Source organism: Anser cygnoides, chromosome 3 (genome assembly GCF_040182565.1).
Source record: "Anser cygnoides isolate HZ-2024a breed goose chromosome 3, Taihu_goose_T2T_genome, whole genome shotgun sequence".
Lineage (NCBI taxonomy): Eukaryota > Metazoa > Chordata > Aves > Anseriformes > Anatidae > Anser > Anser cygnoides.
Genome location: NC_089875.1, coordinates 12,650,513 through 12,664,086, shown reverse-complemented (window position 1 = coordinate 12,664,086; position 13,574 = coordinate 12,650,513). Strand labels below are relative to the sequence as shown.

At 36.9% G+C, this 13,574-nt stretch overlaps 1 protein-coding gene across 4 annotated transcripts in view; it reads right to left on the bottom strand.

Moving 5' to 3' along the window:
- The window catches only part of WDPCP (WD repeat containing planar cell polarity effector), a 151,937-nt gene that overhangs the window by 68,664 nt on the left and 69,699 nt on the right, over window positions 1-13,574 (bottom strand). For all 4 annotated transcript variants that reach the window (XM_048048375.2, XM_048048377.2, XM_048048372.2 and 1 more), the window contains exon 12: window positions 4,521-5,130. In XM_048048375.2, coding sequence (XP_047904332.1) covers window positions 4,521-5,130 — 610 coding nt within the window. The remainder of the gene's footprint in view (window positions 1-4,520; window positions 5,131-13,574) is intronic.

Below are 13,574 nucleotides of genomic sequence, written 5' to 3'. Positions count from 1 at the left end.
TAATAAATTCTTGTTTCTAGCACCACTTTCTTGTAGAGAAATACTGCTGGACAACAGTAGAAAAAAAATAGCAGCAGTCTCACACAGACTTACCAAAGTATACAAGTTTACAGCAGTTCAGACCTCAAAGAACTCTTCTACTCCCTATATTGCAGTTGCCCTAGAACTAACTTCTAACCTGGCAACATTCTCTAAGGGAGGTATTTCTTCTGATATGTTGATATCATGAAAGATATTAACAACTAGGAACCTTTGAACTTGTACCCATGAAACCATGGCCTTGCTTGCCATAACAGAAAGAAAAAAAAAGTGACAGATTGCCCACTCCATGAGAGCATGATTTACAGCATTCAGTCTCTGGCAAGTATTAACTAAAACAGATTCACAGGTTTTTTGACTTGCTGGTCTCAGCTTCTGAACAGAAAAGGTGACTGAAAAACTGCCGAGAGTAAGGTTTTTATCATCTCTGACTAGCTAGATGATCATGTGCCATAGGCCTTGCATGGCATTTTAGTACTTCTTTCTTGCTTTGTATCACTGTGCTAGCATATTATTTATTGCTACTGCTCCAGATATCTGAACGAGACCAGAATAAACCTACTGTTTCCCTCTCACTAATTAAAAACATTTAAAAAAAGAAATAGAAATAAATTTCAATCTCCATTCTGATGGTGTTTGTCAAAATTAATTTCAAGGAAAAAAATATGATGAGAAAGGGAACAAGCTGATTTTCAAAATGAATTTTGGAGCCATAGGATGGATGGGGAAAAAAGTCTGGTAACAGAGAAAAGCAGACATGGTATATAGAAAAGAGATCTCAGAGAATTTTTGTAAACTTTGTTGTGAATATTGTTTGTGACAGAAAATAAAAATAGAGGGAAAAAAGTGCAGGAAAAACATCTGACTATAGCTTGAGGTGAGGTAACCTGCTGAGAACTTGCAAATACAGATCTGATGCTTTGGGGGGAAAAAAACACTTGTATACATACACACACATATATACACATTTGTAATAGAGAAATATTTAATTTCGTAACACTATTAAAGAAAAGATATGTTTGTCTATTGTATTTCACTTAATATTTGCATATATTAAAGTCTATGGACGTTATACTGTGTAATAGCTATGTTTAATGAGTGCACATCTGTGATAACATCTAATTGTTACAGTAGAATTTATTTGTCTTAAACGTTCCATGCTTTTAAAGCACTATATAAGTTGGGAAATCTTCACATTAATCACTAAGTGAAGATGAAAATACTTATTTGCATGCTAATTAAATATAGCATTATATTTAAAATATCTTTCTAGGCCAGCAGCGCTGAGCCACTGGCACTAGTATCAACTTTGGCGTTATCCAAGGGCTGGGTTGACATCAATGACAAGAAGCTGCAGTGCTTTTAAAAATGAGTTTGGCATTAAACACTAAAAATATTTGCCATTAATGTTTGAGGGTAAATTTAACACGAATCTTTTCCTGAAATAAATCTAACTAGACAGCACAACACAAGATTCACAAATCTTGTCCAAGATCTTAAAATGGCTGCTGGAAATTAAAAAATTATTTGCCTATTCTCATTGACATAGGTAACAGACTTTAATGGGAAACAATTCAAATAATGTTGATGTAATTTATAACTGATAAAAACAAAGCACTAGAACTCCATGAATCCAAGAGAACAGACATTACCTGGAGTGCCAGACATACATAGTGATTTAGTAAAAATATGCAGTTCAGAATCAATTACATGGCTTGTTTTCAGCTGTATTTTCTGGGAGATCTTTCTTTGCTTGAAGGAATTACAGAAAATGCTATGTATGATGCAATATCTGTAGGATCCAAAAAAATTTTTTTTTTTTTGGAACAGCAAAAACAGAGGTGTTCCAGGTGCCAGTAAGAACAGTTTATTCTAAAAAAAGTAGCTGATTACTATATACAAAAAACAAACATTCAAAAACTCTACAGTATTGACTTGAAAATTTTCTGTGTATTAGTATGTAATTCTATTAACAGAAAAATACGTTTAAAAAATAACAAAAACAACAACAGCAAACAAAACAAAACAAAAAATACCATAGCAGCAATTCTACCCTATTCACAAAATTAGAGGCCAAATGTAAGACATATGTGCTGATTCAGCAGTACCCCTTAAGGGAAGCCAAATTTTAAGCACGTTCACAGCCTCAAATCCACTTTTCTGACCTATTCTGTTGACCTAAGTTACTTAGCTGGGCTGCCTTACGTGTTGAATGCTCTACTGCAGCACGAGGCACAAGAGCTACACTGCATAGCCATGAGTTAATTACAGATTTGATTTCAGTCCTGAGTGCCTGGATTTTTCTGTCATGGATCCCTAAGTTTTCAGTATAATTTATATGTGCATTATTTCTTCAGTAGCGGAGATCTAAAAACTGCTGAGGTTGGGAAGAGGGGCTGACTGTTTAACATAGCATTACCTTGGTAGCGTGGAAAACTGAGTGGTGAAGCTGAAAATCAGGATGCAATAGAGAACAGCATGTTTTTGCGCAGTGGACTACAGAGGAGGAGGGAGGGAGGGAGGGATGGACAGGGAGGGCTTTGCCTTCTTCCTAGAAGTGATTTTACTGTAATTATAAAGAATGAATTTTCAACCATGATAACTTTCAACTGTAGAGGTCAACATCTTCCCATTTGGATGCTTGACTTCTCTTGGGTGGTGCGCTTCCGGGCAACCTACTTGGGAAAAAGAGGTGACAGCCAACTCACTGCCTAATTGATTTAGGAACGGTGCCCAGGGAGACAGTCCAATTAAGTTTACAAGCTGGCAATTAGCAGGAAAGGCCTCTAAATCCCTGCACTGAGAGCCTGCTTGCCTCCGTAAGAACATAAATGTGCTAAAGATAGCAAGGGAAAAGCTGTGCTTTCTGGAAAGCTGTTGTGAGTAAACCCCACGAGGGAGGACTGAAGAAAAGCAAGGTAGATGTTGGTAGAGTGCCTTCTGCTTGACAGGTAAGAGGTAATTTAGAGTTGTTTTTTTTTAATGGCCAACATGCACAAAAACATCAAATAGCTGTTTTAATTAGTGTTCTGGGGTGCTCTGCAACTATTAAACCCGTCATTGAACACAATGCAGCTGAATTATCTCAAAATAAATGGTAATTTGTAAACAGTTGCTTTAATAGTAATTTTGGATGACAGCAACATGGTTCAGCTGGTTCAGCTCTGTTTAAAACTGTATAACTGTAAACCAGCCCAATGTTTTTGTTGGTGACATCCTATTATAATAATTTATCTTTTTGCACTGGCATATGTAGTTAAGGTTTTGTAAAATCAGACTTTCAAATATTTAGGTCTGCATTGCTTTTAGACGACATTTTGCCCAGACAACAGCACATTCATGACTTAAACAGTAAAAAAAAAAAAAAAAAAGTAGAGTTTCATACTTCACCGTCACCTAGTTTTTTAAAAAATGGGTTTCTTCCTAATCTCAATAGCTTTATACAAAATAGTCATAAAAACCTCCTGTAAAGATCTACAAAGGCAATTCTGTTTTCTTGGACAGACAATGTGCAAAATGCTGAAATTTTCCAGGATGAGTATATTCGAAATGGCTGTCTGCCACGGTGAAACACTGGGTTGGTAGTCAGAAGATTTAAGCATGATTGTTTTTTTCACTCTCACACTGGGTCTGCACCCCTGTAACTTGCTTGACTTGAATGGAATGAATACGGTTCTCACTGATGATGAACAACAGGGGTTTTATTGTTAGTTCAAGCACTGACTCCTTGTGTAACTCTTAAAAAGCCTTTCAGCTTTCCTTCACTCTTGTTATTCTGTTTGTAAATTAAGAGTTAGTTACGCTTTTACTCCTTAAAGCCTCCTTACACCTAAAATGAGAAGTGCTACATAAATTCTAAGTTGTGTATTATTACATTTTCATTTATTCACAACTGGTAAATTAACTGAGAGACCAAACTTCTCTGAAGGTTATGAAAACTTTCCTTCTTGTGTGAAGTCTTAAAGTGAAAAAATGGTGTAACTTCATGTACTAAAGTCAGAAATAACAGAGTACTGGGACAAATACAAATTGTAATGGAAAAGACAGTTGCATCATACAAAACAATAATTCATTTGTTAAAGAGATAGCATTACTATCCTATTATGACATATAGCTTATTTTGGTATGTTGCAGGTATTACTAGAGAAGGAATACAATTCTTACAATTGCATAGTACAGATGAAAATAATTTTCAATATGATAAATTGTTACGCATTATTAGAGTAGCAGGGAACATAACAGGACCCTAATACAAGAAATCAGGATCCTACTCTGTCAGACCCCACAAGAACAGATACTAAATAATTGTTAAATGTAATGGAGTCCTTGGTTCACATCTTCAGACATCACTGGAATTGTGTACTTTCAACGCTTTGGTACCATATATCTAAAATGAGGATGTTTTCAAGCTACCAAAAACTTGTGAGGTACAAATGTTTCCTCTAGAGCCTAAGGTTCAATAAATGTGCTCAGTAACTTACCTAGTTTAAAGCGAAGTACTCCTAAGGGTCCTTTGTCAAATCTAACCAACAAAAGATCATGGATATCTGTGTCATCAGAGCAGGGAGATGCACCTTGAGCAGCAGCCCAGTGGATCTGGACGAGGCTGCTAGACGCATCAAAGTGTTTGCTGAATTGCAAAGTTGCCTCAGGTGAAAACTCTTCTGCCAGCAGCTGAATTTTAACTGGGGACAGTGCTGTGTCAAAAAGCTGCAGCTCCCCTTGAGAGCTGCCAACCACGAATATGGCCCCAGAAGGGTGGTAAGTCATTAATGAAGGCAATAGTTTTGCTTGGGCTAACAGAGTCACTTGGCTGTAGGCGTCGTACAGAATTACTGATGAATCTTTACAACCCAGGACTAGTTTGTCTTCTGTAACATTTCTGCAACAGCTGATGGCCTTTGATGGCAGTGGTATTCTGGTGACTGCCACACACTGAATTTTGTTCCTAGCACAATCGTAGACGCAGCTGTCAGCCATGGGCTCTTTGTCTGCGGAGATGGAGTGCTCGACTATGTGAACCCGATAAGGCTCCTTGGTGCTGAAGCTAGCATCGAGTGGATCCCATTCCGTACGGACGTAACTCTGAACCTGTAAAAAATCCAAAAAACTTTGGTAGTAGTTTGTAACAGTTTATTCTTGACTTTGATGGTTTAAAAAACAGACTGCTGAAAACACATTTTCTCATTGCTCAGTAAGATAAAACAAGCACACATATTATAGAGTTGTGAGGCTTTTCAAAGGTTACTTTTTGTCATATAGTTTGAGCCATATTTGTTTGCTCAGAGAACACAACAGGTTAGTAGAATAGAAGATTAAAGAGGGGATGGTCCTAGCAGTCCTACTGGAGGAGAAATGAGCAGCTGACATATCAAAGAATAGCTGATTATTCACAAGGAGGATGGGGGAGAAATCCCCAAATTTCTGGAAAAGTTTCTAATAGGTTACTGTGAGCATCACATGTAGAGCATTTTTTATCATTTGCTCTGGGCCACAATAACTGAAAATATTATACTGTAGTGGTAGCAACAATGGCATGTTTAAACAATGTGCACTGTACATTGCCAAGCGAGCAGGTGGTAGATGCTCTTTGGTGCCATAGAATGAATTTGTGATAGTAGAAAATGGGGACAATTTAGGGGTACTTGAAGGCTGAACAAAATGGAAGAACACAAATGCAGAATATGAACCAAAGACAGCAGCTGGCAAAGAACAAGAATTTGTAGTGTGGAAGCATGCAAAATGCCATAAAATGATGGAGGCAACAGTGGAGTCCAATGAAGTTTCATGGTCTACAATATGTGTGTTTGAGAGAGGTATTGTACAGGACTGGAGCAGGGAAAGTGTTGAAGTACTAGTGGTAAAAAAATAAAAAACAAGTTATAAATTGGCTTATAAAAAGCTATTTCTCTGAAAGAGAGAAAGGAAAACAATGTCTCTAGAAGAGTGAGAGTAGTGGAAGTTGGTCAGAAGCATGGTGGTGTTTGTTCATGCAGAAGGAAACAGTGAAAGGAAAATGTCAAACGTAGCCAAACCCCACCCTCAGGTATACCAATAGCATTATTCACACTATAAATTAAAGCTGCTGACCTGCCACTTAAGCCCCTACTTTTGGGACCAAGTGCTATGCAAGTACTATTTACACAGGAAGTGGTAAAAAAAAGGGAGATGGAGGAAATCTGGAAATTTCAGGTTGAAAACAAAAATGCACACATAATACTTAGGCAGTTTAAAGTTGATTTCCACAGATCACTAGACCAACTGAACATACAATTTAGCCTTTCATCTTGCAAAGAAGAAGAATAAGAAATGAAGTTTTTTGGCATACCACCCATTACTTCAGAAGTACATAATGAATTTATAAGCAAGTTATCTGGGATGCTGATCAGACTGATTAGGATGTTTCGTTCTGACAGTTTACTTATTTTGTGAGTAAAAGGGTTTCTTTTGCAAGAAGCAGCAAGAAAAAAGGATTGTTGCTGTTCTGTGGCTGCAAACCAGCTGCTTGTTAATACAGAAGTCTTAGTATAAGATGTGTAGTTAGGGACACAGTAAGAACTACTTAATAGGCAAGAAACAAAATATTGGATGTGAAGGCATCTAATACAGAAGCCAATGCACCCATCTTGTGAAAAAAAAAGTAAGCTGATTTCTAACAAGAGTAGTGATCAATAAAATATATATCAAAAAGGAAATAAAAGATGAAATCAGTTATATAGGCTGAAAACCCTTTTCTCATCTGCTCCATTCGCTCACCAATGAATTAGCCTCTGCAGCTAGTCATTTAAGCCCACAAAATATGCAGTGGCTACTGTGCAGCGGTTTGGTGTTAGAACGGCTTGAAATGTATAGCTTATTAGGGTGTTAAATTGCATAGCAAGGCAACCTGTAAAAGAGGTTATTGTGGACAGAGGATTACTGTGACCACAGAGCTCTGTAACCCCAAATAAAGACAAGGTGAAGTGTTATTTGTTCTGCAGTTTTCCCTAAGACTATGCACAGAGACCCAGATAGCTGCCTTTCAAATATGTGAAATGGAAGTCTTGCCCAAGCAAGTCTTCAAAGCTTCCATAACTTCAGTGAAATGAGCCTTGAGGCCCTCTGGGACTCAGATTTCTGTCTTCCTGTGGCAGGTTTCAATGCACCGCGTTATTCACCTACACATTTTGATCCCAAACCAGCGCTCTTCTCTGAACATCTCCTCACAAGCGACAAGAAAATCATGAAGATACACACAATAATCAAGCACACGAGAGATGAAAGATTGAAAGCACTATTAAATTCTGAAGAGAAACTGGCCTTGAAGCTTAAGACAACACAGAAGAAAACATGGGAATTGTGGATTTTTCAACTCCATAGGAGTGACTACTGGAAAACAGCAATGGAAATAGTAACAGAAAAATAAATGTTATCTGATCATTTGAGAGTCAGCAACCAAACAGAATCCAATTAATACTTTTGTTCTGCCATGTTAGAGTAATAGAGGGACAAAATGTTGCTCACTACCTTGAATTTAAAAGAAAGGAAAACCTTATATTTTTTGAAAGGCCTAATTTAACGAACCTTGAGATGAGAAGCTTCCTACCCGCACGTGATTTAAAAGCAGATCCTTGAAATGAAATCTTGGGTAGGACTGGTTGCTGTATGTAGAAAAATTCTATACTACGGAAATGTTCCTGAGAGGAGAGGAAGACTATTTGCTGTATCTTAAAACAGATGTTTTAACATACTGTTTAAACAAATTAGGCTTAAATGAAAGTTTTCTAGAGACTACTGTTCATATTCTGGCTGAAAACAAGAGAAACACTTTTCCTTAGATTGGAACCGATAAAGTGCTTCTCATGTGTCAGTGGCCTCATTTGCCTCTTGGAGGAAGAGTTGCAAGCCTAGAGACCTCTTTGTTCTGCTTTCCTGTTTTGCTGAATGTAACTGGTATTTGGCACTCTGAGGGGGAAAAATGGATATTCTTTCATCTGAGAGGGAAGATTTGAGTTTCTTTGACAGGAATTACTTTTATTAATAATTCTTCATGCCACTAACTGAAGAACTAAAGCAGAGACATGCCACTACAGAAGCATGTTAATGAGGCTAAGATAACACTGAAAAAAGCATTCCTTCCAGTTGGAAGCTGGAGAGGGACTCTTTATCATGGTGTGTAGCGATAGGACAAGGGTGAATGGCTTTAAATTAAAAGAGGGTAGACTTAGCTTAGATATAAGGAAGAAATTCTTTACTGTGATGATGATGAGGCACTGGCACAGGTTGCCCAGAAAAGCTGTGGCTGCCCCATGCCTGGAGGTGTTCAAGGCCAGGCTGGATGGGGCTTTGGGCAGCCTGAGCTAGTGGGAGGTGTCCCTGCCCATGGCAGAGGGGTTGGAACTAGATGATCCTTAAGGTCCCTTCCAACCCAAATCATTCTGTGATTCTATGAAACACAGACTAGCAATCAAAACAACTTTTTTTTTTTTTCCCCCCAAGAAGATGGTATGCCATTACCTGCCAATTGTTTACCTATCTGGTAAGTAGCCACATGCTAGTAAACGTAACATACATAATGCTTTAGCAGTCCATCTGAAGGAATCCACTGGGATTCCTTCCTGGCAAGCAGTAGTTCTGAACTCCCTGGAACTCAAGAGGGGAACATTAAAATCACAATATTTCCTTCAGTTAACAAACCCAACATTTTTGCAAGGAATGGGAAGGCAAAACTGGAGGACTTCCCTCAGCAGTGGGTAGGACAACTGTCAGAATTGTGGAGCAGGGGACAGGGCAGTGGATCGAAAAAGACAAAGCCATAATACCGCACAGTGACACATATAATCCTATTCAATGTTAAGTGCTTTCCATAAATCTTGGACCAAGCACTTAGCCTTGGATTTCAAATGAACGCTTCTGGAAGTACTTTGCACGAAGTAAAAACAATTACTTTCTGTAAAATAAATACATTTTTTAAAAAGTGCTGTTTAGTTTTGTGACATGTACTTTACTAACGTGTAGTAAATGTATTTAAATACTGTCCACATAATTTATGCACATTTCCCTTACCAATGCAGCAGTCAAGCATCGCTACTGCACATTTATATCATTTTCCCCTTGCAGTAATCAGCAGTATGAGGGATGCTACACATGCCAACTTCTCAAACCCAACCCAGAAGTCGTAATAATCCAAGTCAAGGAATCTGTTAATTTTTGTAACTAACAGGCCTGAATTATGCTAGTAAACATACCTTCTTTTTTTTTATGTGTGAAAGAAATAATAGCACTAGCTTGTGTAAGCAGTATCGCTCTCTTTAGTGCAAATCTTTGAACACTTAAAATTGAAGTATTTTGCATAGAGTACTGGGAGAGGATAAAACCCACATATCAAAACAAATATGAGTTTTAAACAGTAGTTCTTAAGCAGAAAATTGGCTTACCGAGCAGATTAAAAAAAAAAAAAGAAGAAAACAAAAGAAACAGAAACAAGCTTGCTGTGACTGGATTGTGTGTCTTTCAGATGAGAAAAACGTTTGATTTATTTTATGGATGCTAAAAAAATGCTTGTTTAATTTCACACAGTGAGGCTGCAAATAACAACAAACACTTTAATTAGAAATGTAAAGTGCGAAGTGTAGTGCACACTAGAGTAAAATAATTTTAAAGACAGCACTTTGAAGGAGGAAGAAAAAACACCCTATTTTTAAACTCTTCTAAAATAAAAATGCAAGGCTCCTACTCCAACTTACTTGGCTGCATTGCATTTACAGTCCCACATGTATTCTTATTATTTAGATCTTCAGCCAACGTTTAGTTTTATTTTCTTTCAAAAGTTATCATCATAATATTCATCCTGTATTACTCATTAAACCTTTAACCCAATGTGACATCAAGGATTTTACATTCTCTGCTCTATGTGTGTGAGAGGTATTTCAGCTATTCAGTCACCTGTTAGATGTTTTTCTGAGTAGTACTAGATCTGTAGGATAGCTCACTCATAAAAGGTCTGCTGTGTGTATTTCACAAGTTTGTGGCATAGTGTGGAGAAAATAACTATTACATGTTGCCTCGTGGGAGAAAGAAAAATAATGTTCTCTCTCAGGAAAATTATTTTTTCCGCAAGATTGAAGTATAATTTCAGTGATTTGTACTAGCACTAAATGGAGTGAAAATAAACATGGTAAAGACAAATGCAAGCTACTACAGTAACTGAGCCTTGGTATCATCACCTCCTATTAATTTATGTTTGCTGTTCAAGTTGATTTTTACATGTCTTTCTCTCAAAGCATTTAATCCAAGGATGATTTCAGATCCGATCTTATTTATTCACAGCAAATTGTTTGAAATGATTTCTGAAAGATTCCTCTTCTGCTTTCAAAATCAAAATACCAGCATTATCTCTACAGGGAGACAATTTAAATAACGTCCTTGATCACTGGTACTTCGACAAAGAAGAAACAAACAATTAAATAAATAAATTGGAGAGTGGATAGGTTTACCAGAGGAAACCAATACACGCATGAAAGCAGACAAAGGTTCAACAAACAAATACTCCTGCAGCAACATGAGTGAATGCACAACATACATCACACACCACGGCAGTCATATGCTAACCAGAAAAATGTTATTATTTCTTCAGGGGAAGATTCCTAACCAAATCCTATAGCATTTAACATAGAAAATACTGATCCCTGGGAAAAAAAAAAAAAAAAAAGTAAAAGAAGTCAAGATTTGCATGGAAAAAGTTGTTTTTGTTCTTAAGGGGATAATGTCTAATTTTAGCCTAATAGTAGCAAATGTTAAGACATGAGGCCATACAGCACAATTCCAAACACATTTATAGGGTATTTAAAATGTAAAATGGATTTCCCCCATTAAGTTGAAATGCTGCTTAAGTACACCATACCCCAAATACTGTAAGCGAATGTGAATCACTCCAGTGCATAATGTGTAGTTAGAGGATATTATCATGACAAGGGGGTTGGGTTGTCTTGTCCCAGGGCTATTCCTGTCCTCCTCCTAACAAGCAGTCTTGGGGTGGACAACAAATACCACTCAGAAAATTCTTCCAGGGAGGAAGCAGTATCATTTACATTTGCTCTGCCACAACAATAAGTGTCAGTACCTGGCAGATCTTTTTGTGGTTTTTGTAGGTCAGAACTATTGTGCTGTAGAAAGGCTGTGGGTAGCACCCATTCCTTTCCTCAGGCTTGGTTTTCTTTTTCATAACCCCAAACAGCTAGACATTTATGGGCTTCTTTTTGATAAATTCCCCAAATTGAATCAGTTCATTCTTCTTCTCATTCTTTTGTTGACAATAATCATTTACTGGGAGAAAACTCACAATAATGGTCAAAATATGATAAATATGGATATACTTTAAGGCATAACAATGGCATGACAGGATTTTATTCCAGGTCTGTATCTGAAAAACACTATAAATGGTAAGATAGTAGAGGAAAAGAGAGGCAAATAATCATGTTTACAGAAACACTGTATTTTTTGTGTTACCTGTCCTAGAGAGTAACTGTTCAGAAGCTATCTGAAAATGCTAACTATATTTTTGCTCATGTTTAAGCTATTTCATGATGCTCAGAAGTTAAATGTCTTAAGTTAAAATCCCCCTCTAAGACTCTGGGGGGTAAAGATGTACTTAAGTTAATTGCAGTTTGGGGATTGATGCTATTTCCAGAGCTGCTGGGTTACAACATCCCCTGGTTTGTGAAGGGGAATGTTACTACCACCTATAAGGGATACTAGAGAAATCATCGAAAAAAAAAACCAAAAAACACAGTACTATAGTTTGCATGTCATGGATATATAGGAAGAGCATATAAGCAGAGTGTCTTGAGCATCCAAGAAATAAATATGTGGGACAGACTAATTTACAACCAGCAAGAAAAGAAAAAAAAATATTTATATGTGACTGAATTTTCCATACCAGTGGTATAGTACTCAGTATTTTGTTGACAAACATGGGAAAAGAAATTTCATCCAAAGAGTTTAGAATTAAAACAGACAAGTGCAGACAAAGGATGAGAAAAAGGAAAGCAACAGAACAGTTAAATTTGGCAGTTCTGCTTTTTAAAATAATTTCCTTATATTTATATTACAATATGGGCTAAATTGAAAGGATTATGAATTTAGGCCTAAAGGCTCAGTGAATGCTTATTACCCTTATTGTGTTAAGCACCAGTGATGTGCTTGGGACTACACTAGACAGACTGAGCCCTGAGCAACTTAAAGCATAAACCAGAAAAGAATAAAACAAAGTGCACTGAAAGATGCAGAGTGATGCTGTGATTTGGAATCTCCTTTTAACATATAAAATGGAGAAAGCTTTAAACCAGATGGGTAGTTTCTGTGAATTTCATAGAAGAAACGAGTCTTAAAAAAAAATCTCAGAAAATAGAGATCTCAAAATGGTATGCTGAAATTAGGGAGCATCCTGGAAGAACATACAGAGATGTGGCAAGGAAATGAATGGCATGGGAATGTTGCTGTTAGAACCAGGACATATGGATGTTACAGTAAGAAATTAGAACCGAGCTCTTAGTAGGATGACGTTTCATAATATGAAACTCACACAGGAGATTAGGCTGCCAAAGCTTACAAAGTACAGATGCATGTTTTAAGTACCAGAGTTATTTTTATATGTGATTGGGCACAGCTGCAGGGGAAATTGAGAACTGCAGGTGTGTATCAGGCAGAAGAGAAAGATGAGTCAAAGATGACCACTAGTGGAGAGAGGTCAATTGAAAAGAAATAAAGAACGCAGAACTGGAGGTAATTTAAACTTAAATTCTACAGTGATTAATGACAGAAATAAGAAAAGCTGTCTCAGCTACCTTTTCTCTTTTGCTTTCAACATGTATAGAAAATCCCAAGGGAAAAAAAAAACTCACTGAAATTAATATTAGTTATCAAAGTAATAATTCCAAGACATTAAAACATTTACATTTTCCCAAATTAAAGAGCACAGAATGTTGTTTATAAGCACAGCTTATTCTAAAGTGTTACTTTGGGTTTTTCCCTACAGGGGAATAGCCTATAATAGCTACCACAGAACAGCTATTCCACAGTTGATCCTCCAGTTTGTGCTCTTCTCCCACAGTCAGTGCCTTTTTACTCCATACTAGAATTGGCTTAAACTAAACTGAAAATAAAACTCTGAATATAGGAGCATCTATATAAGAAGTTAGTCCAAAACAGCTTATTCAGTTTAAATTTAAGCTACAGTTCTTTTCAAAATATGCCCAGATAGCTTCATTTAAAAGCTTTTACTTAACATAAAAAAATGGATTCAAATAGCGGATTCTTAAACATGTGAAATAAAAATGAAATAGATGAAATGGAAAGATCTGCCCAAAAATGTAAGCTAAGCAAGTGTCAGGAGGAGGGTCAGCCTGTAGCCCTGTTCTAACCCATAGCTTACATTTCCACCTGTAGTTGGGGAATTTTGACTTTTTCTCCAAGAAAACATTCCCTAATTTGATTAATACCCATCACAACAATTTAAGCAGCAGCTGGGTGTAGCTTAAAGTTTGTAATAAAACATT